Raw genomic sequence first — 23,223 nt, 5'->3', positions numbered from 1 at the left:
TCCACAACATAGTTTGCTCATGTACTTGCATTTTTTTAAAAAAGGAACTTTTGTAGTTTGGTGTTGGGAGGAGTAATAAACACTAAAAGTAAATATTAAATAACAGTAAAGAGTCTAAAGGTATCTAAATAAGATGAAACTCATAAAGTCTCACACAGTGAATGAGTAGGGATTCATCCTCTCACTATTTCAATTGGTCAACTTATTTATGTACCTATGGTATGAAACATGTGCTACAGTGTGTATTTTCTATAAATGTCATTACATCAACGCTGTAGAGATCTTATTTTAGTCATTACACCTAGTACCTTACTTAAGTTCTTGATCATCTTCACACTTACAAATATTAATTAAGAACTCATATTTGATTGCCAAAAGTTATTTGGACAAGGGGAATCCGAAGTCATTATCAATTTTATCTATTCATAACCTCATATTGATTAATCATCAAGGCAACATTTCAATTAATAATTCATTCCTCGAGCAACTTGTCTCCTCTTTTTGCATTTTTTCAGTGTTACTTTTCTCAAGAAATATGTCCCATCTTTGCACACTTTCTCAACACCAAAGGTGACTACTCGTGTGAGTGAGCTAATCTTAAACTTGTGTGACATTCTAATTTTATTGAACTTTCAAATAAAATGATGTGTATACAGTGAAATAACATGAATTTCAGGATGCAAGTTCAAAAACAAAAATGATCTTGAATTCATGGTTTTTAACATTATGTCACTAGTACAATATGTAAGCTTAACAATTTATCAATCACAATTTATGCAATCAGAGATTTAACATGTGCAAGATATGCATCTCTTAGAATAAATTTAGTCAAAGGATCAGTGACCATATGATATGTAGTTTTATATTGTATGCTCACTTTCCTCTTGAAAATGATATCAATCATAAAATTATGTATAGTGTTGATATGTTTGGTTCTTCTATAAAATTTAAGATCTTTGGTAAAGCTATTCTAACTTGATATGATAGTGAACAACTATTACTCCAACAATATTGTTTTGTATACCCAAATTCAGTAAAAATCTTCTTAACTAAATAGTTTCTTGCACAATCACTAAACAAGCTATATGCTTGGTATTTATTATGGATAAGACTATGCTTGTCTATTTCTTACAGTTTTATGATATGGACCCTTTTATAGTAAGGAAGCATAACTAGAAATAGGTTTGTGTTGGTCTAAATTACCTCCCCAAATGGCATTTAAAAAGCCAATGAAACACAAATTTGATCCTTGATAACATAAACAATAATCCATAGTACCTTTTAAATATCTTAATCATCTTAAATGGGTTTAGTGTTCTAATGCTCTTTTTTAAGATTCAGCTGATATCGACTAACTAATTTGATAACAAAAATAAATGTCTAAGCATGTACACACCATAGCATACATAAAGCATCCGACGACATTTAAAATAGGATACTATTGATATTTCTCTTCTTTCATCTTGAGTTTTGGGACATATCTCTTGATTGAATAGTTCGCCTTTTGACATAGAAGTATCAATGGGTTTACAGTTTACCATGTTGAATCGTTTTAGTTACTTTTTGAATATAATGCTCTTATGATAAAATCAAAAGTTTCTTTAAATGATCCCTTTTGATTTTAATTCTTGATATGTAATCTGCCACACTTGTATCCTTCATGTCAAAATTCATAGATAATCAACCTTTAATAGTCATCAAATACTTCAAATCGTTTTCACCTATTAACACATTATTTATGTACAAAGATAAAATTACAAATTTATCATCAAACTTCGGCACATAGACACAGTAGTCATGTTTAATCATCTTAATGTCATAAGATTTTATAGCCTTGTGAAATTTCAAGTACCACTGTCTAGATAACTATTTCAGGTCAAATGTCGATCTTTAAAGTTTACACACTTTGCGTTTCTGACTTATAATAACAAAATCTATAGATGTTTTTGCATAGATATCTTTGTCAAACTTTCCGCTAAAGAAATTTGTCTTGACATTCATTTGATACAACTCTAAATCAAACGTTTCACTATAGTTAGAATAAAAAAGATTGAAGTGAATTTTACAACTTGCAAAAACATTTCTTAGTTTTCTATACCTTCTTATTGAGTATAGCGTTTTAACACAAGATGAAGTTGTATTTATCTATTGAGTCGTCCACCTTACGTTTGATTTTGAGAATTCACTTGTTCCCAATAGGTTTTCGACCCAATAGTAAATCAACCAAACTACAAATTTGGTTTTTCATCATCTTGGGGAGTGGTTAGGAAAACCTCATTTTCAATTTTAAAACGTCATTTAGGTACTTTTTGATGTCTACTTTTATGTTATGGAGGATCATCACTCCTATTATCTGAAATAGATTAGATCTTAATCTTACTGTTTTTACTAGGTTAAGATGGATGAGGCAAGCAATTAAGAATTATTACTTCCAAAATAGGTTAGAGCTCAATCTTATTTGTTCCCACGATCTAGAACAAGTATAGATACTACCTTTTGAGACTCAACTAATGGTCATCGAGATGTACTTATCCCCATTATTCTTCTATCTCATATAAATGAAGACTTATATCAGTATCATACCAACTAGGAAAAACATCTTCTATGAATATAACATATCTTGATATGATTTCAATTAATATTCCAGTGGAATTCTTCCTAGTGAACAATACCCTTTTGAGTATTCAACGTATCTTATAAAAATATGTTTCTTTCTCTTGGTCCCAATTTTTCAAACTTATAGGGAAAAGTCATGGATAAACACTGCTAACCTATGAAGTCATAATTAATTTAACTCAAGTTTTCTACTTGTCAATAACTCATAGGGAGTTAAAGTAACTGATTTAATAAACACTCGGTTCAGTACCTCGGTAGCAATTAACACACATCACCTTAAAGTGATTTTAAAGATTTTTCTATGCCATCTTTAAATGAACTATTTCCATTAGAGTTCAATTTCTCTACTTTGTTACACCATTTTGTTACAGAGTTCTAGAAATTATTAGTTGTATTACTATTCCTTTATCATTACACAGATCCTTGAAGTTTTTAGATAAATTCTCAAAACTTTAGTTAGTTCTTAAAGTTTTTATCCTTTTGCCTAATTGATTCTCAACCTAATTTATATTTTCTAAAACAGTTTATTGCTTCTAACTTATAGGAGATAACGTAGATATGACCAAATCGAGTATACTCATATGTAAGAGGAATGAAATATAAGGCAACATGCTTTGCTTTAGCATTCATAAGACCATATATGACTAAGTATATGAATTAAAAAGAATGTTAAGCTCTTTCAGCTTTGTCAAATGGATTTCTAGTAATTTTTCTAGCAAGGCAATACTCACATTTAGGCAGTTCAAGTTATATGATAGTTCCTAATAAACCTTCATGAAGCAATCTATTCATTCTATCTTGGCCAATGTGTCTTAATCTATCATGTCATTTATTTGCATTCACATCTATACCTTTGGAGTAAAAAATAATGAAAAACTAGCATTATCATTATCATAATAAGGGTGTCTAAACCTATAAAAACCATGCAACAACAAACCAAATCTGTAGACGTCAATACTATTATATATATTTTGACCAAGTTCCTAAAGAAAATCCAATTATATTTTAGTTTAAGTAGAACAAGTACTAAGACCGAAAATTCATCGAACATTTAGAGCTTATAGGACTTCATGTAGGTATAGGATCTGACCACCTTGTAAAACTAATTTACATATGTGTATTCCTCTTACTACATCTTTAGAATTGTTGCCTATATAAATTCATCTTGTCTTTTTGAAATTTGATGAAATTCCATAAAAACCCTTTTATTATGGGCTACACGGTTTGTGGTTCCTAAATCTATAGTCCATGTAGAATGAGACTCAATTAATTGTATAGTACAGGAAACTAACGTTTCATCACTTAAAGTAGAATGAGACAATATCTTTTTTGGCTTCCTGCATTCACAAGCGAAATAACCCTTATTACTATAATTATGACATGTCATCTTGGTTTTGTCTCTTATTCGAACATGTTTATCACTTTATATCGTTTTAATTGCTTGTTCTTGTACTTTGAGCCTTATACAACCTCCTTAATTTTCTTAGAATTGTACCACTTACGTTTGAAGCCATAAATAACTCTTGGAACTTAGCTCTGCAACGTATGTATGAGTACCTAGTCTAACTACCTTAAGGCACTCGTTCTTTAGCTCAATGCGGTGATAAATATCAACAAAAGTCTTTATATTCTTATTATGGGTCATATGCGCCTTCATATGTTCCTAACTATCAGAAAAATATCATATTCCTACATGAATTTGTTGTTCATCTATCAAGTTATGTCTAGTTGACGTCAACTTTGTAATCATATTTGACATGTCCCTTAGACATTGTTTTATCGAATTATTGAAGACCTTCTTATATATGTCAAATTTGACAATCAACTACTTTAGTTTGGGGATTGCAATTTCTCTAAACTTTTCTTTCAAAACCATTCTTATTACATGTGCAGTTGGGAATTACTAGTACTAGTATACTAGATTGTCATTCGTTGAACTGGTCGAGATACCACATGCAATGAAATCTTTCTTCTTATATGTGTGATTTTTGTCTACATCATGTTTGTGTAAGACACTATTCGGGTTTACCCATTAGTCAGCTATAGCTCTTTCATAACCTCATTTACGACCTTGAAGACATTTTGCTCATCTAAGATATAGTGTATCTTTAAATATCATACATTATAATTATCCCTATTCAATTTCTTGGCCTTATTCAAATCAATAATTTCTAAAATGACTTGTTAATTAGATCATAAAGACATATCAGACATAACTTTAATTATTGCAATTATATACACATCAATTATCGTAATTACACATTAAAATTTAAAATATTTCACATAAAGCACAAAATCAAAAGTTCACCATATTCCCAGTTATCTTCCACGACTCAAATGTTTGACATTTTAAAATTCAATTTAATTGCGCTAATATTAATTTTGGATGAGAATTTCATTAAATCTTACAAATCTCGGAATTCTCATATTTAACATTTATAATATGTGATGCAACAAATGCAACACAACTATGACTAGGACTAGGACTATTTCATCATCTCATACAATTCTTTGAGTTACTTTATTCACGATAAGGTCTTTATGATAGGCCAAATGGCTCACATTTCATTGATTTGGAAATAGTAATAAAGTAGTGGATTTTTTTTTATATTTATTACTAGATGCAACTCTTTAGCAAGTTGTAATATATCCACATAATCCCAAAAGTTCTTCACATTCTTGTCTTAACTAATATCATTTATTACGAGAGTCTAATGGTCATGCATGAATATAATTAGGTTATATATCATCTTTTTTCCAATTAAGAGAATATGACTTATTTTTAAGTTTAAATCTTTATTTTATATATAACTTTTAAGTTTAAATCTTTATTTTATATATATTAGATTATCAGTTAATCATATCCTATATTATATGTAATGGTCCTTAGTAAACAGGCTTGCATGAATTAGAAACATTTGTTTTGAAATACCGATACGTGTTTGTATAAGCCGAATGGAGGTATTACTTGCTTTTACGTTATGTAGGACCCATTGATTTTTTTCCACACATTGATCTGAGTGTAAAATAGTTGTCGCACATTGGAAGGGAGCATTCATGCACATTGACACACCTGAAGTAATAATCCATGAGTTTTCATGCACCAAAAGATGGTCCCAAGCACTTTCATGTGTCAAAATAGTGCTCTGATATCAATGTTAGAAAATAAACTCATCAACCCTAGACTCTAATGCTAATGTTGGAAAATAACGCCAATTCTATAAATTATGAAAACAATTAATTGTGTTCTCGAATTGCATTGAATTAATTGTTGGATGATCTACAACATATGATGCATTATTACTTTCATATCCATAACACAGTTTGCTTCATTACTTGCATTTTTGTGAAGAGAGGAACTCGTGTATTTTGGTGTTGGGAGGAAAGGAAGAACCAAAAAAAGTGTATAATTCTTTTGCATAGGGAAGGTTGTTTTTGTAGTTTTGGGATATTTAAATATTTCCTCAACTACCAACCGTTTTCTCAACTCCGACTAACTACCACCTAGGCAATTAATTGTAAACGAGTCAGGTCAACCTGTCATAGGTGGATCCAAATATAATAGAAAAATAATAAATAACTAGACTAAAATCTTAATCCTATGAAATAAGAAAACAATAAATAACTAAACTGGAATTCATATCCTATGAAATAGGAAAAATAATAAATAGCAAATTAAAATTAGACTTAATCAAAATCAGATTAAATTAGAATTAGATCTAATTAGAATTAGATCAAATAGGAATATGTTTAACAAAATTAAGCAAGCAACATACAACCATGTATTCATTCATGGGATTCTAGCCATCAAGAAGCCATCTAAGGGGCCATCATCAAACCAACAATTCATACAAAAAAAAAAACACGTACACAACATATACAAGCACACACTATAAATGCATATTTCATACATAAATATTTAGGATTCAAGCGTTTTTTTTACAAGGTTTGCAACAAAAGTCCAATGCATAAAGCCAACAAGAATTAACCCCAAACATGCATAAAACAAGGCCAAGATTCATGAAATCCAAGAGAAGAAAGTGACATCCCTACCCACCTAAAATTTGGTCCAACAAAGTTGGCGACAGGTTGGTTCTTCAAGATTTTGGTTGTCAGAGAAAGTTCCCTACCTGTCAAATTTCTTCCTTTCAGTTGTCAAAAGGTTGCTTTTTGATTTGTTACTTTAATGGGGAAGGAAAAGTGGTAGAATCCACCTTTAAGCCTGGTGGGAAATTACTTAAATATGCAATACATCCCACCTCATTTAGGGTTTTATTTTTGTTTTTTGTTTTTTTATTTTTTTTTTTATGTCAATACATATTTTGGTGGCCAAATCCAAGCCCCCTTTTATTTTTGACCCAATCAGAATTCTATTTTTGATTTCAATAAAACTATGTATACCTATTTTTGATACATAATTTGTGTACATAGATGAGGTGTTATCATGTGATTGAATGTTTCTTTGTCATATAATGACACATGTTTTAAAATCATCTAATTACATGATGACATATCACTATGTATATAAATTGTGTATCAAAAATGGGTACACATAGCATTGCTCTTTTGATTTTGACCTAGTCAAAAATGAAAATTTAGGAAAATGACACTAGTGCCTCAAACATAACTAAGGATATTACAAATTCTAATGCATTTCTTATGCGTTCTTTAGAAAAGAAAAGACGAAGAATATGTCATATTTGTCTACGTAATACAAAGACTCATTCTTTACATTTATACACAAATCAATATTATTACTTCTATATGCAGTCACACAAATTTAATTTATACTATATATTAAATCAACAACCTTTAATGGAAAAATATGAGTTTTTAAAATATGCTTTGATACCACATGTAACGCATAATTACATTTATTATAAAGAAACAATTAAACATCAAACTATCATATGCATGTAAATCACAATTTCATTCATGAAGATAAGTTAACCATCAAATCATTATACCTATAAATTTTAAACTTCATATTTCTTCACATAGTTTGAAGATAGATAAATATATCTTGACCCATTGTATTTTGAAATCTATAAAACATAAAGAGAAATCATGAAGAATTTAGAAAATATTGATTTCTTTCACTTGACTCATTTATTTAATGATGGATAAAAATAACTTAAGTTTTTTTGTTTGTAAGTTGTTGCTATTAATGTGTTATAGTGTTAGTATGGTGTAAATGGTAAAAAAGGGATCAACTTCTATTTATAAAGTAAATTATGACTTTTCATCAAAAATCACATACTTATAATCAGTTACATCTTTCATTAGTCTAACCAATGTGGTTGAATGATCATACTTAGAATTGTGTGTATATTTTTTTAATCTCCTAATAATATGTGAATAATCATATTTAGCTATCAGATCACTTCGGTTTATCTTCAATTGAGTGTGACATCAAAAAATGTCCAAACATATCTTTGTATAATGTTCTTGAGATAGCATTATCTTATCATTCTTTTTTTTAATTTCACACCGAAAATAACACTCAAAGTTAGAAGCTATAAATCCTTTAATTTTATGTATTATCTAAAGATTAGTACCGAAAATGTGCATATCATCTACATATATATAAATATATAATCACACATTCATCGTCAACAAGTTTAGAATAAACATATTTATGTATTTCAATCGAAGAAAAACCATCACATAAAAATGCATAATCAAACTTCTCATGCCACTATTTGGGTGTTTGATTTAGGCCATACAAAGAGACTTTTAAGTCCTCCATGACACCACAAAATTATTTTCAAAATTAACTTGTTCATTTTGTGCAATTTGTTACATTAGAGATATATTAATTAAGTTGGAAATAACATTATAATATTTCTTGAGATTATGCAGTAAAAAATTAAGGGTTTAAGGGTAAGGGTGCAAAATTTGGTTTGATATTGTAATAAAACTAAAAATGACCAAAATGACATTGTTTTAATGAATTTATATCAAAATTTTTTATGTTCATATGCTTGACGATTCAAATACCCCGTAAGCTCAAATTCAAACTCAAGCTAGATAATATAAAATTTTTAGGTTCGAGTTTAAGCTCAAACTCGCTAAACTAAGTTCAATTGAAACTTATTTAAATCAAGTCAATAATTGAATTCGAGTCAACTCGACTCAAATCCATCCTTAAAAAAAGGAATTGTAAATATAGGATATTCTCATATAAAATTTTATCAAATATCTATCTTACTACTCATTAGCATAACCATTTCTCTCTCTCTCTCTCTCTTCCTTTCTATAACAATAGGTCATTACAAAATAAATTATTTTTTTCCATCTAAAACTTGACAAACCAAATAATTCCTTAAACATCCTTGAGCACATTGCATATTAATAGAAGACTTAGCATGCGAGTTGATAAAAAACTCTACAAAAACACTTCTGACAACAAATCGACATGACAAACATTTCTCTGAGTTGAAACAAGCAGGTAAAACTTTCAACAATGTAATGAGATCAATTTTGTTAATAAGGTTGCTTTGGCTATTATCACCCAACAATGGTTTGCCGATATATCAGTATATCAATAAATAATTAAACTTGTGAATTCCAACCACCAGACCCAGATGATAAAAAAATGACAACTTTCTCTTATTCAATATCATAACTTGATTGAAATGTATACTTATTCAGCTTTTGTGGAAGCAATATAAGATGAGGATATAATTTATACAATGGGAATATGAGATACTCAATTTCAGCGAGTGAGAGGCTTGTCAAAGTCCTTGACTTTACTATACTCCACCGGCAGTGGGATATTGAGCTCCGAACAAACCAACTCCATGATTCTTGCAGTTGTAGCACCATATGACATTTTATTCAATGACACTGCTATAGCAAATCTGTTTTTTACGTCACAGAAACCTGTTGATCCACCCATGCCTGAGTGCCCGAAACCAATAAGTGATCCATCAGCAGCTTTATTCCTCTTAAACCCCAGTCCAAATTACCCATTTGGCAAGGCCAAATGCTCATATTCACCCACACACAGGAACGCATCATGGATTCTAGGGTTATTAAAAATCTTGCCAACCATATTTATGGGCCTAGTGCTATCATCACCACTAGCATCTTTACCCTTATCATTTGTATTGTTCTCTGAAGCAGAAGGCACATCCTTGTTTTTCTTACCTTTTGGTTTTTTGACTTCTCTTGAGAAGGAAATTTGGGGATGTGAGGGCGACTGCCAAGCGGTGGATTGGATAAAGAGGAATGTGGGGGTGGAATCTCTCCCCCATCAGCTAGAGTTGCATAGTAGAGTGCGACTGCACGTGCTGAGCAATGTAAATTACAAGAAGGAATGACAGCACGGCGAACGTACAAGATGTTGAAGAAAACTGGCAAGGAGGTGATGATCTCTGCAACTTTGTCAAGCTGGAACTCAGGGGGTAGAGCAGAATAATAAGATGTGTCCGAATACTTTATGCGATCATATTCATCTATTGAAAGAGTTGGAAGTCGAGATTCCACACCTGAAGGATCGACATTGGAAGGCATCATAATGCCATTGATTACGGTAGACTACAAAATTTCTGGTCTTTTTATTAGAATATAATTTTGTACACATGTACCTGTAAGCTTTGTACGAAGTAACATGAGAAGATTAAGAAAGTGGAGTTTGACGAGTACCTGGTGGAATTCCAACATACAGCTCCCCTTCTATATTTAAAGGTCGAACGAATATTTCTTCAAGAATCTCCTGAAATTTCTTGCCAGATGCTCGCTGTATTATTGAAATTCACTCTGAAGGCCAGCAAATTCTTTACACATTAACATAGAGAAGTTGAAAATATAGTCAAATTCTTTTATCACTCTGAAGGCCAGCAAAAAGATCTACTCACAATCAATCAATCCTAGGCCATGTGATACCTAGGATCACATGGCATCTTTACACATCAACATATAAATATAGGCAAGATATTTGTTATCTATAGATTTCAGGGTTCATAAATCTTCTGATTGAAACCATAGTTGAAAGTTATATTTAATTGAAAGCAACAGAAGCAAGCTATAATACCTCAATTATTGCACCACACAGCCAACCGAAAGACAGATAGTGATAGACCTGCTTTTGGCCTGGTTTATTTTCAGGTTCTAATGCAGCAATTTTACTCAAACAAACATCCCAGTCAGTATATTGAATGGGATTTTCCTGTCCCATTTCAGCTAAAGCATTGTGCAAACCGCTCGTATGGCTAAGCACATGATGGACCTAAAATCCAAAACCAAGTTATGTTCAGTTACCTTCATAAGAATGGCTAACCACAGGGCATGTTTAAAAAGGTCATGGGATAAGATTAAACCTTTATGAGATCTTTTCCATTTGATCCGAATTCAGGCCAAATGTCAGCAACATTATCCTCAAGCTTGAGTTTTCTGCAAGACAAAATGCCAAAATTTGTAAAATTGAAGAACAGCTAAACTAACATTGACAATTGAGATCACACACTGGTCTCTCATGTACCGAAGTATCCATTAATTTGCGAATCTTTTTGGATCAATTTGCTGTTTGCAGATTTGTTCCCAGTACAAATCATTCACAAATTCGCAGAATCTTTTTGGAATTCTATAGGGTATGATAGAATAGTTCGTGAACTAAGGCCATATGATTTCAAACCCGGATTATTTAATTATCTCAAAGTACACCAAGTGTGATATAATGAAAGAAGCTCTGAAGTCTACACTATTACTACATCTTTCACTGACTAAAATGAATAATCTGAGTATTTACTATTTCGCTTTGTAAGTATGTATCGTTGGTCTCTCATATCTTTGAGCTTATTGGATTAAATATCAATATTGATATCTAGCTTAAGCTTTTAGGTAGAGTACTAACTTAACACAATATCATTGCCAAAGGTTGCAAAGTTTAAATCCCTACATTTCAACTAGATTAGAAAAAAAGAAAAAGAAAATCCATGTTCTATGAGAGAGAGTCTATTGGATAAATGTCAATGTTAACAAGCCCTCCCTACCTACTAGCTTAAGATTTTAGATAGAGGGGTATCCTGGCACCTAAAATAAAGATTTTTGTTATTTTGCTCATGATGAATGACCTGAAATGCACTAGGAACTTAAATTTTTTTTTTTTGTAAGTAATTTTTTCAGGTTTCACAAACATGGCAAAAACTCAAACCGAAGTAATTTTTTGTTTTGGAATCAAGGATTAGTTTGGATTTTTATACAAAAAATCCTAGAAACTTGAAATATTGGGTAACAATGTGTAAAACCAGTAAATAAAACTCAGGTTGAGGGACACTTTGGAAGCCAAATCTTATGATTTCGCTTTTTTAATTCTAAATTTCTTAAATAAACAAAAGTAAGTAGGTGTATCACAAGAAAACCAAAGGTTTGATGCTAGTTATGACATTTACAAATGCATATCTCTATTGGTTAAGAAGTTCTCAAGTAAAATATATTGCATAGTCATCTTTTCTTCATTTACTCAATTACAGGAAAGAACTCTACTTTTCTTTCAAGAAGAGAAATAGATTTATCTCCAGGCATCAATATTTTGGACTATGTCCAACTATATTACAATAATACCATGATCCTCAATAAAATATATTTTCTGTATTTCTGAAAAGAGACCAAGAAAAAAACTGGGGAAAATCACCAAAATTTAAAAAAGGTCATGCAAGTAAATCTCTAACCATATCAACATTCAATTCTACCGGATCATATTGAACTAAGTGCTATGTATAAGAAAGTCCGTTGTCATGCAGTTTAAGTGGACCATCCAAAACATCGGAAAATCTTGCCTTGTAAAAAAAAAAAAAAAACACATCTCTAATATGTCTAGCCAGACCTCAACAACATAAATTAGAAACCTGATTATCTGTTGTATATTAGCAGGGAATAGATATTAATGGACATAAAATAACCAGCCAAATAGAATTTTAGCACAGCAAAGCATACAGATTTACAAACATAAAACATAGTACCCATAAGAACATTAACATACCCTTTGTCAACAAGCGAGTGTAACAATCCTGCTGTGATGCCCTTTGTTACCAAAAGAACATTAAAAAGACCATCAAGCTGAACAGGACGGGGATCTGTTAGGATTAAAGTGTATGTGAAGAAACAAAGGAAAAATGGAGCTGAAGAGAGGACAGGTGGCAGTATTCAAGACGAAACAAATAACAGACAACTGTTGGCAAAAGAAAGCTTGGAGGAAACAAAAGGGAGACAAGAAAAAGCAGAGACGGATTCAGAGACAAAACTGGCATTAATGAAAAAAGAGATAACAAAGACACAATTGATTAAAGGGACACCCAGAATGTCTCAACCAAAAATGGCAAACCAGGAAAGAAGGTCAACTGGGAAGGCAACAAGGAAAGATATAGACCTGGAGAGGGAACTACAGGAGGAGAAGAATAGAGAATGAAGAAGAATTAGAGTGTGGAGAGACCAGCCTCTTGAAAGCTGGAGTTGTTATGTGCCGCTGTGAATTTAATCAAAGTTTGTGTTTGTTGTGGTGTGTTTGCATCTGTTGATATTGATGACTTTTTGTAATATTTGTGTTGGTAGAAATATTGAGACTGTGAACTAATATCTATATTCCAGAAAATCATCAATACAAATATCTTTCATTTCCATTATTCTTGTTACAATATTGTTTCCATACATATTCTGTTACATTGTCGTCGGAGTAATTCACTGACGTTACAATTAATTGAACGAATAGCCGCGTGCGATGTCAGCGAACCAGGTTTGTATCAATGTGGTATCAGAGCATGACGAGGATGGAAAATCAAGTGGAAGGGCTCGAGAAAGAGATGTCTACAGTCTAAGAAAAAATGATAGAGGTAAGGAGTAAATTGGAGGAGATGAGCCGAGATGTCGAAGCTAAGATGAAGGAAACACAAACTCGAATGGAAGGGCTAGAAAAAAGTATGGAAGTCATGAGGGGGTACCTTAAAGACTTGAAGGAAGCCATGTTAGGAAGGAACGACAGTGATAAAGGCAAAACGCCAATGGGACAGGAGGCCTCCCCCTCTAACCCGACCCCCAAAGAACCCATACCAATGCCAATCCCTGACAGAACTGAAGAAATAGCTGGAGAAGACGAAGCTACAAACAGCGGAGGCAGAATAGAGATTCATAGCGGAAACATGCATCGAGATTTCCAATATCGACGACTAGATCTACCTCTCTTCAATGGAGAAAACGGTTTAGAATGGGTGGAGAAAGTGGAGCGCTACTTTTTCGTTAATCAACTAACAGAAAGAGAACAATTGACCGCTGCTGGAGTTTGTATGGAAGGAGGGGCATTCCACTAGTTTAGGTAGAGAGAAAAGAGGCAACTGTTTTCTAGTTGGGAAGAATTTAGAAGTGAAGTGTTGAAACGCTTCCAACCAGACGACACACGAACGGTGCAAGAAGAATTATTCTCCCTTAAACAAACCAACACTTACGACCGAAAGAATATCAATGAAGAGTGATCTTTGTTAAGGTTGGAATCTTCTTTTAAATCAATAGCAAAGATTATCAATGGAGAATATGAGTGCTATTGGATAGAGTTGGGACTAGTAACAAAGGAAAGTGAAGATTGTCAGAAACAAATTCATCCTGAAATAGTTGAGCTATTGGAAGAATTCACAACGATATTTGGAGAACCGAAAGGCCTACCGCTAAAGAGAGACAAAGATCACGTTATTAGACTAGCAACAAGGGCTCAGCCACCCCACTTATGACCCTACAGGTACCCATATTATTAGAAGGGAGAGATCAAAAAAAATGTATAGGAGATGTTGGCTGCAAGAGTAATCTGTCCCAGTGTGCCCCCATATTCAAGTCCTGTTATTTTAGTAAGGAAGAAGGAGAGGAGATGGCGATTTTGTGTGGATTATAGGGTCTTAAACAAACTTACGATACCTGATAAATTCTGTATGCCGACTATTGACGAGTTACTTGATAAACTCACTGGAGCCGACATCTTCAGCAAGTTTGATCTCAAGTCAGGTTACCACCAGATTAGGGTGAGGGATGAGGACACAGAAAAAACTGCATTTCACACTCACAATGGACATTACGAATTTTTTGTAATGCCTTTTGGGTTATCGAATGCATCTGTGACATTCCAATGCTTAATGAATGACATTTTTCAGCCTTACCTTCGTAAATTAGTTCTTGTATTCTTCGACGACATTTTAATATACAACAAGGGGATCAAGAATCATTTGTGGTACCTACGGACTGTCTTGAATGCACTTTCAGAACACCAGTTGGTAGTGAATCCAAAAAAATGCATATATGGGCAGAACAAGGTTGAGTATCTTGGGCATGTTATTTCTCACAAAGGAGTGGAAGCAGACCCACGAAAACTCAGAGATATGGAATCATGGCCAACATCGAAAGACATACGTGACTTGAGGGGTTTCCTAGGTTGACTGGGTATTACTAGCGCTTCATAAAAGACTATGGTAAGGTGACAGAACCACTCACCAATCTTCTAAAAAAAAATGCTTTCTATTGGAGTGAGACGACACAAGAATCCTTTGAAGCTTTGAAGAGAGTTGTAACCACTATACCAGTCTTGGCAATGCCAAATATTTCCAAGGAGTTTGTGGTAGAAACAGATGCAGTAGGAATATGGTTGGGTGCAGTATTAATGTAAGAAGGAAGGTCGATAGCATACCTTAGTAAAGCATTGTCTTAGAGAAATCGAAGCAGATTAGTATATGAGCATGAATTAATGGCAATTGTGTTGGCAGTACAGAAATAGAGGCACTATTTATTGGGGAGGCATTTCAAGATTCGAATGGATCAGCGTAGTTTAAAATTTTTGACAGAACAACAGGTTATTAATCATGATCAATAGCGTTGGTTGGTTAAATTACTTGGATACAACTTCGAGATCATATATAAGCTGGGGTGCGAGAATAAGGTAGCAGATACGCTCTCTCAGAATTCTAGATTTGTTAGAGAATTTAAGGCCATATCAGTGGCTAAATTGGGAACTGAAGAAGGGCTATTGTGAGAAATTAAGAACAATAACAAGCTGCAACAAAAAATTCAGGCTATTCTGTGCAAACCATCAAAATTTCCTAAATATTCTGTGTGTGGAGGACTGTTTTTTTATAAAGGCAGGCTGGTCATCCCAGGTGAGTCCCAATTTAGAATTTAAGCTGTTAACTGAGTTTCACTCTTCTCTCATGGGAGGCCACTCTGGCTTCCTTAGAACTTATAAATAGGTTGCAGTGGTTCTTTACTAGGAGGGTATGATTTCTGACATCAAAAAATTTGTTTCGGAGTGTGAAATCTTATGTCTCCTGCTGGACTTCAACAACCCTTACCGATTCCATTACAAATTTAGGAAAACGTATCAATGCATTTTATCACCAGGCTACCAAGAATCAAGGGAATAGATACCATTCTAGTGGTAGTCGATCGTTTATCAAAATATGGGCATTTCCTAGCCATTCGAAGACCATATACTGCACAAGACATCGCTGAATTATTTGCTAGAGAAATAGTACATTTGCATGGGTTCCCACAGTTTATAGTCACTGATAGAGATAGTGTTTTTATGAGTTACTTTTGGATAGAGTTGTTTAAGATAGCAGGAATGACTTTGAAATACAGCTCAGCCTATCACCCGTAGACCGACGGCCAAACCGAAGTTGTCAATCAAAGCATTGAAACGTACTTACACTGTTTCTGCAACGGTAAACCTAAAAGTTGGCTTAATTGGCTTACTTGCGTTGAGTATTGGTATAATACATCATTCCACGGCTCCGCTGGAATAACGCCTTTCAAGGCAATCTATGGAAGGGACCCTCCACTACTCCTTCGATAGGCAGAAGACAGTTCCAAAATTAAGGGGGTAAATGCTCTCATAAGGGACCGGAATTTAATCATTTCTGAGTTGAAGCAAATTTACAAAAGGCGCAAGAACGAATGAAAATTCAAGCTGATCGACATTGTCGGGAGGTAGAGTTTGACTTGGGTGACTACGTATACCTGAAACTGTAGCCTTATCACCTTCGTTCGTTGGCTTTTCGACCTAATGAAAAACTAACCCATGGTTCTACGGTCCTTATAAGATAATTGAAAAGGTGGGTCAAGTAGCTTACAAATTGAAGCTTCCAAAGTCAGCAAAGATTCATCCCATTTTTCATGTCTCGCAATTGAAGAAACAAATTGGCTCTGCAGTACAAAGCCAAACCTTACCTAAGTGTTTGAGTGATGACGGGAAGCTAAGAGTTCAACCAGAAGAGATTCTGAATTTTAGATATTCTTGTCAAGGGAACTTGGAATTGCTGGTAAAATGGAAAAATCTTACAAGCTTTGAAAATGAAATAATTGAAAGATACCATTCAGGTTATTAAGCTGTCATGCAAAAATTAAAATTGATGCAGACCTAAATTCCAAGTATTTTGTCCTTATTCTCCAACTGAACTAAGAATTCCCTCAACTTGGCCTCCACTTCAGAATGGGTTAGAGAATCATAAATCCACTGGGGATTTGTTGCTGGTCCCTTGTTCATGTTTCTAAGCAGTTAAATTACGTTGTAGTCAGATATATGATAGTAGCAAATTCAATGAAATGACATATCAAGTTTAGAATGAACTGACCCTTCTAAAACAGATTCAGCAAATGGTCTCATAATATCCAGATATACAATGCGAACATTCATCATAGATGAAAGACCTGAACAATGTTAGATAGTGAGGTAAAAATACAAAGTTGGTTAAAAAAATGTAAGCAATTGAGGCCTCTATACCATACCTCTAAAAAGAGTAAGGACTTTTGAAAACATCACAAAATCACCAGGGAAGGCATCAAACTGGAACCGAAGTGTTTAACTATGTTATAAAAATATAAACGTTTATTTTTAACGAATGTCTCAGACAAACATATTGAAAAAGGGAGATGGTATGGCCTTACAGGATCAAAGCGTTTAATTTCTTTTTGGGTAAACTGCATCTTTTCCTGATTATGTTTCATGCTTTTTGCCTTTTCCTGAGTTATAGCATCCCTGGTTTTCTGTACACAAGGAGATTAGCTTCATTTAATACACACAAGGAGAATCCCAGTTGAGAAGAGAATCTCAAAGTAGTGTAAACATACATGAGATTCATCTGCTGGCATGGACTCACGGAATAATAGAGTTGTGACCTCCATAGCCTGCTCAGGCATGTCTAGACGCAGCTTAAGTCCCATTTCTGCCATGGCAGACAAAAGAGCTACATGGTCTCCCTATGAAAAAGACAAAAATATTGATTTCTTAGTTTGCAAAGAGAAATAGTTTGAAGATATGTCTAAAGCAGAAAGACGAGCTTTAACAAAGGTTAATCAATTCAAACTCTTAAGGACTCAGATTTAAAATTCTGATAAAAAATAAAATTTAAAAAAAGTCATATACAAATCCGACTCACAAAGTTGATGAAAAATATTGAAAAAAAGATATTCTCCCCCATCAAATCAAGCTAGTAGCACTATGATAAATACCTAACAATCTAAGTACGTAAACTAACGAAGGTTTAGCCTCAGGCATTAGATATTCTCTAAAATTTTTGTCATAACTTATGATAATAAAAGCATAAACAAATATTCCAGACTTTTCACTTTACAAATTTAAACATAACAGTGAGTCACCTAAACCCCAAAATGCAGACCCAGCACTTTAAATTTGAATCCGTAGAGAAATTCATGCCTGAATAACTTCGGGAACAAGAACATCCACTGTATTGGCAGACTTGTTATCTTCGCATTTGTTTTTGCAGCAAAGATTGGCATGCACAGTTCTAGTATTTTCTACAAACACAAAACAAGCATCAATAAGAAAAATCAGTGAGCATGAACAAAAAAAATTAATCCATACATTGTAAATGCAAGGACATTCCCTAATTATCTTATCAAAACTCATGCACGTATCACATTCTGCAGGAACAAAAAACAGCCACTTTTTGTTGAAAAAAGAAAACAAGAAAAAAGATCCTCTGCCCATTCAAGAAAAAAATAAGCATACCCTCTTCAAGTTTGAAGTCATGTTCTCTTGGAGCTTCTCTGCACCACTCGTCTAAAACAGGATTGAAGTTATATACAGGGTATGCCCAAGCTATCCAGTCGACAATGTATTTTACATCCTTCAGGTCCTATAAATATTAGCGGATAGTTGATGATTCTTGCATCAGCATATTTGTTGAAGCAGCATAACAATTGCAAATAGAATAACAAGGAACTGAATCGGAAGACATTAAAAGGGCAAGTATTTACTCAAAAATAGTACTAAGAATGATTGATCGAGAAGTATTGACCTGTTTAAGAAGAAGTCTCCTCTGGATTCAACTGAAATCGGCCATGAAACGAAGACCCATGCGACGAATATCTTCCCATTCCAGCTCAGGTTCTTCATAGGATGTAATTTTCCAATTTTGTAAAGATGGGAGAAACTTTAATGCTTGATCGAGTTGACTAATTTTTGGACATGACAAAATTTTCAAATCCACAAGAGCAGTCAGATTTTGCAAGGCACCCACTGGAAGAGATTCTAGATCAGGAATTTTAAACATAAGCATTGACTTTAAATTGGAGAGAGGGGCAGAAAAGCGAGGGGAAGTTGATGGTTCTCCTTTATTCTTCATCGTCATCGTCATCATCCGCTGCAGTGGTTTCGAGCTAGTCTTGAGCAATTTCAATTCTACCAAAGATGGATACAGTGGCATGAACATCAAATTGGGGCAGTTTTGGATATCTAATTTGGAAAGACAAGGAAATGAAGGCAACTCTGTATCATTATAATCATGCTTCCTCCACCATCCCTTTAATTCAGGACAATCGCAAAGGGTGAATTGCTCTAGGGATGGGAAGAATGTTGCTGGCAATGTGGACCAACTCTTATTTGCTTCATCTGAAATATACTCCAGATCATCTAGATGGCTAAGACACAGAGTCTTCAAACATGGCAATTTATCCAATGGTGGGATATGTTTGCATCTTCTACATTTTTTAATACTAATTGAAGTTAACTTTGTAAGAGACAAAAGCCAATCACACAGTTAACACCCATGAATGATCTCACACTGATTTTCTTAAGATTTGAGTGTGGCTTTAGACCTTCTAACACCTCTACTTCATCTATTCCTTCATTTCCTTGAACCTCTCTATCATCACTTCTTCCCCAATCCAATGTCAGAGACCAAAGAAATTGCTTCCCTTCTAAGTTGGCCGACTTTGTACTTGCCTCAAATTTTAAGTTTTTAATCTTGAGTTTTCCTCTCAAGTTGTTCAGCCCATGTAATTCCTTTGTCCCACTATGATTACTTTTTCTTTTGGACTGTTTGCTTACCACAAATAGTGGTAAAGTCTGAAGATTAGTTAAATGCCCCAGTCCATTTGGCATTCCAGTTAAAGAATCACACTTTTTGTTTATAAGATGTCTAAGGTTCACCATTTTTTTAATATCTCTTGGTAGTTCCATATGCTCACTACAGTAAGACAGATCTAATGTTTCCAGATTTATTAGTCTTGACAATGAATCAGAAAGTGTTTTAATATCTACACCAGAAAAATTAAGATATCGCAAATGCTTTAATTTACCAATCGAACTAAAAAGTTCCCCATTTGAACTCAGCAGCTTATGAAATTTTAACCCTCCAAAATCCAAGGCTCGTAAGTATGCATAACTAGTTAGAATTTCATCACCATGATCCAAGTTGAAACGCCAATTTAATCTACAAAATAAAAGCAAAGTTCTTATATTATTTCCACTATATAAAACAGCTGGAAATTTCCATGATGCTTTTACTTCACCACAATCTAGAGATAAATGGCGACATCTTACATTCACACTTTCAACCTTTTCAAATGTTTGCATGGTGCATTCAGTTCCTGCAACCAATTGTGCAAGGTCATGCATAAGATCATGCATCTTACAAGCGACTACATTGCCCCATCTATCATTTTCTGGATCTTGGAAAAATGATCCTGAAAGTAGAGTAAAAAAATATTTATCACCAACATCTTCTGGACACTCTCTTTTTTACATTTGAATAAACCCTTGCGCCATCCAAAGATGAATCAATTTTTGCTTCTTAATCTTATAATCCTTTGGAAACAATGCACAATAAGCAAAACATTGTTTCAAGTTTGAAGGGAGATGATTATAGCTGAGCTTGAGCAATGGTAAAATATCACTTTCTTCTTTAATCACCTTTGACATTTCATTTTCCTTAAAATTCAGCCAATCATCTTCCTTATTATTACCAGACAGTAATTGTGCTATTGTCATTATGACAAGAGGAACTCCACCACACTTTGCTACAATCCCTTTTCCTATCTCTATTAATTTTGAATCTTTTGGTTCCACCCCATGTTGAAAGGCTTTTTGGGTAAACAAAGACCAAGGCTTTTTTTCATCTAGTCCTGTCAAGGTATAGACATAAGATTCAAGTTTGCTAGTAACCTTAGCAACTACTTTACCACATGTAGTAACTAGTATCTTGCTTCCTTTTGAACCATTCATTAATAGATCAGTCAATTCATCCCATTTATTCTGCCTTTCATTCCATACATCATCCAAAACTAGTAGATATCTTTTCCCATCAATTTCTTTTCTAAGGAATTCTTGCAATTCGTTCAAATTAAAATTTCCAAATTCTTTACGAGTTGCAGATTTTATTATCTTTTCGACAATTGTCTTTACAGTAAAATCCTCAGATACACACACCCACATCCTTAACTGAAAATAGTTTATGACATTCTCATCATTATAAACAAGCTGCGCAAGTGTGGTTTTTCCTACTCCTCCTAGTCCAACTATGGTAACAACCGAAACATCCACAGAATCATTTGAGTCCAATACAAGTCTTATAACTTTACCTTTATCATTATCTCTTCCAATTACCTTTTCTACACGTATGAAAGAATGAGTTTCCCTTTCTATACTTATGACTCCCTTTTTAACAAGGTGCTCAGAAAAGTGGTACTGCTTATCATTTTTAATCTCATCGAGTTCCTCCCTGATGGTCTTAATCTTATGAGCCATTCTAAGACTATATGCAATTTGATTATATTTGGAGAAAAAGATTCGTACCTCATATGCCAATTTGTTTCCAGCCATCACCTCTCGCCATCGAAGTTCAGTAGAGAAATCATCTAACAAGTCATCTGCATCATAAAAAGCATCTTTAAGCCTCTGGATCCAATCGGTTACCTGTTGGTTCATTTTGTTGTGCTGCTCCTCAGCATCAAGAAGTGTTGATTTGATAGTGTTGACAGTCTTGTTGAGTTTTTGAATCTCATCCTTAACACCCCATGGCAATTTCCCTTCTCGGAGAAGCAAGGATTCCAACCCTTCCAAGATTTTGCCCGCAACACTAAATAGAATGCCTTCAGCCATTTGTTCTCAGTTGCTGTGATGCAAACTGATTTGTTTCAAGAGGTAGCTGTAAAAATTAGTTGTAAGGCAATATTGGTGATGTTTATAGACAAAAGTCAGGACTCTTAACATAAAATATGAAGAAGACACTTGACTTGTTGATGGAATCCAAAGCTAATAGGAAAAAGGTCGTAAATTCTTTTGGCGTAATGATAGAAAAAGACGAGCAACTATCAACAGAATGTTTTGCTTTGTGAATATTAAACATTAATCTATTAAGGGTTTGTAATTCTTTATTTGCATCAAAACATTATTTACTACCAATTTTTTTTATGGCCACGTTCTGTGGTACGCCGGGCAGGGTCTACCCACCAGATGTGCCATTAGCCGGCCAGTATAAGCAAGCAATAAGCATCAAGTAATTGGGGCGTGTGCAGTCGAGTATAATATGTTTCAAGAGTATTTTTAATCCAAATTAAAAAAACAGATTAAAAAATTTTCAAACTTAACCAAACTAAAAAAATGTAATTTTGTTTGGTTTAAATTATAATTTGAACATATTAAACTCATTTATTTATAAATATATATTATTTAATAAAATTAAAATTTTTATTAAATAATATGCTTTATGAATTATGGTGGTAGATATTTTATAATAAAGAGTATGACCCATCATAACTATTAAATATTCCTTTTTCTCTAAAACTTTCTACAACTAAAACAAAATTCTTTTTAAGAATAGATAATTACATTCAGAAAAGAAATCCACAAATTCATTATTAATTGAATACTAAACGACTAAATAATATTTTTAATTTAATCCTATAAGTTATATCAAATTAAGTAATTTTACTGTTAACGTTTATTATGGTCAAATAATTGTTACCTGTCCAAGTAGCTTTCCAGCTAATCAAATCAGTTGATGCAGTGGGAATGCTCTCATCTTGTACAAATGAAATTCATTCATAAAAGTAACTTGTCATGAAAGATATAATTGGCCTTTATTGAATCTGGACCTGAAATCATGAATATCATTTAAACATTTATTTGTAATATAATAATTGTATCTGATTTGTAACTTCAAGTTTACAAAATTGTGAGAATATATATTTATATACATATGGGCTCAAAGTCCCAAATTTCATCAAAATATTTATTTGTTTTATAATAACTATATCTCTTTTGCAATATGAAGTTTGCATAAATTAAATATGGATTTGAAGTCTAAAATATCATTAGAATTAAAATTTAAAATA

The 23,223-nt window shown here is 33.3% G+C and overlaps 1 protein-coding gene and 1 pseudogene across 2 annotated transcripts; both read right to left on the bottom strand.

The window, feature by feature from the left end:
- Window positions 1–9,213: 9,213 nt before the first annotated feature.
- On the bottom strand, window positions 9,214–12,765 carry LOC123226733 (annotated as a pseudogene).
- A 4,573-nt stretch (window positions 12,766–17,338) lies between these two features.
- On the bottom strand, window positions 17,339–22,039 carry LOC123227695 (putative disease resistance protein RGA3). 2 transcript variants are annotated; one of them, XM_044652804.1, is made up of 5 exons: window positions 18,906–22,039; window positions 18,617–18,743; window positions 17,716–18,402; window positions 17,533–17,631; window positions 17,339–17,450 (listed from the first exon to the last, which is right to left on the bottom strand). In XM_044652804.1, exon 1 carries the CDS (start codon window positions 21,986–21,988, stop codon window positions 20,630–20,632), a length of 1,359 nt encoding a protein of 452 aa, XP_044508739.1. In that variant the 5' UTR covers window positions 21,989–22,039; the 3' UTR covers window positions 17,339–17,450; window positions 17,533–17,631; window positions 17,716–18,402; window positions 18,617–18,743; window positions 18,906–20,629. The 2 variants fall into 2 exon arrangements, with proteins under 2 accessions (XP_044508739.1, XP_044508738.1); XM_044652803.1 differs by having other exon boundaries at window positions 17,339–17,431.
- Between the last annotated feature and the right edge of the window lie 1,184 nt (window positions 22,040–23,223).

Source organism: Mangifera indica, chromosome 10, assembly GCF_011075055.1.
Source record: "Mangifera indica cultivar Alphonso chromosome 10, CATAS_Mindica_2.1, whole genome shotgun sequence".
Lineage (NCBI taxonomy): Eukaryota > Viridiplantae > Streptophyta > Magnoliopsida > Sapindales > Anacardiaceae > Mangifera > Mangifera indica.
Note: the sequence above shows the minus strand (reverse complement) of the source record. Positions and strands in the feature narration are given on the sequence as shown.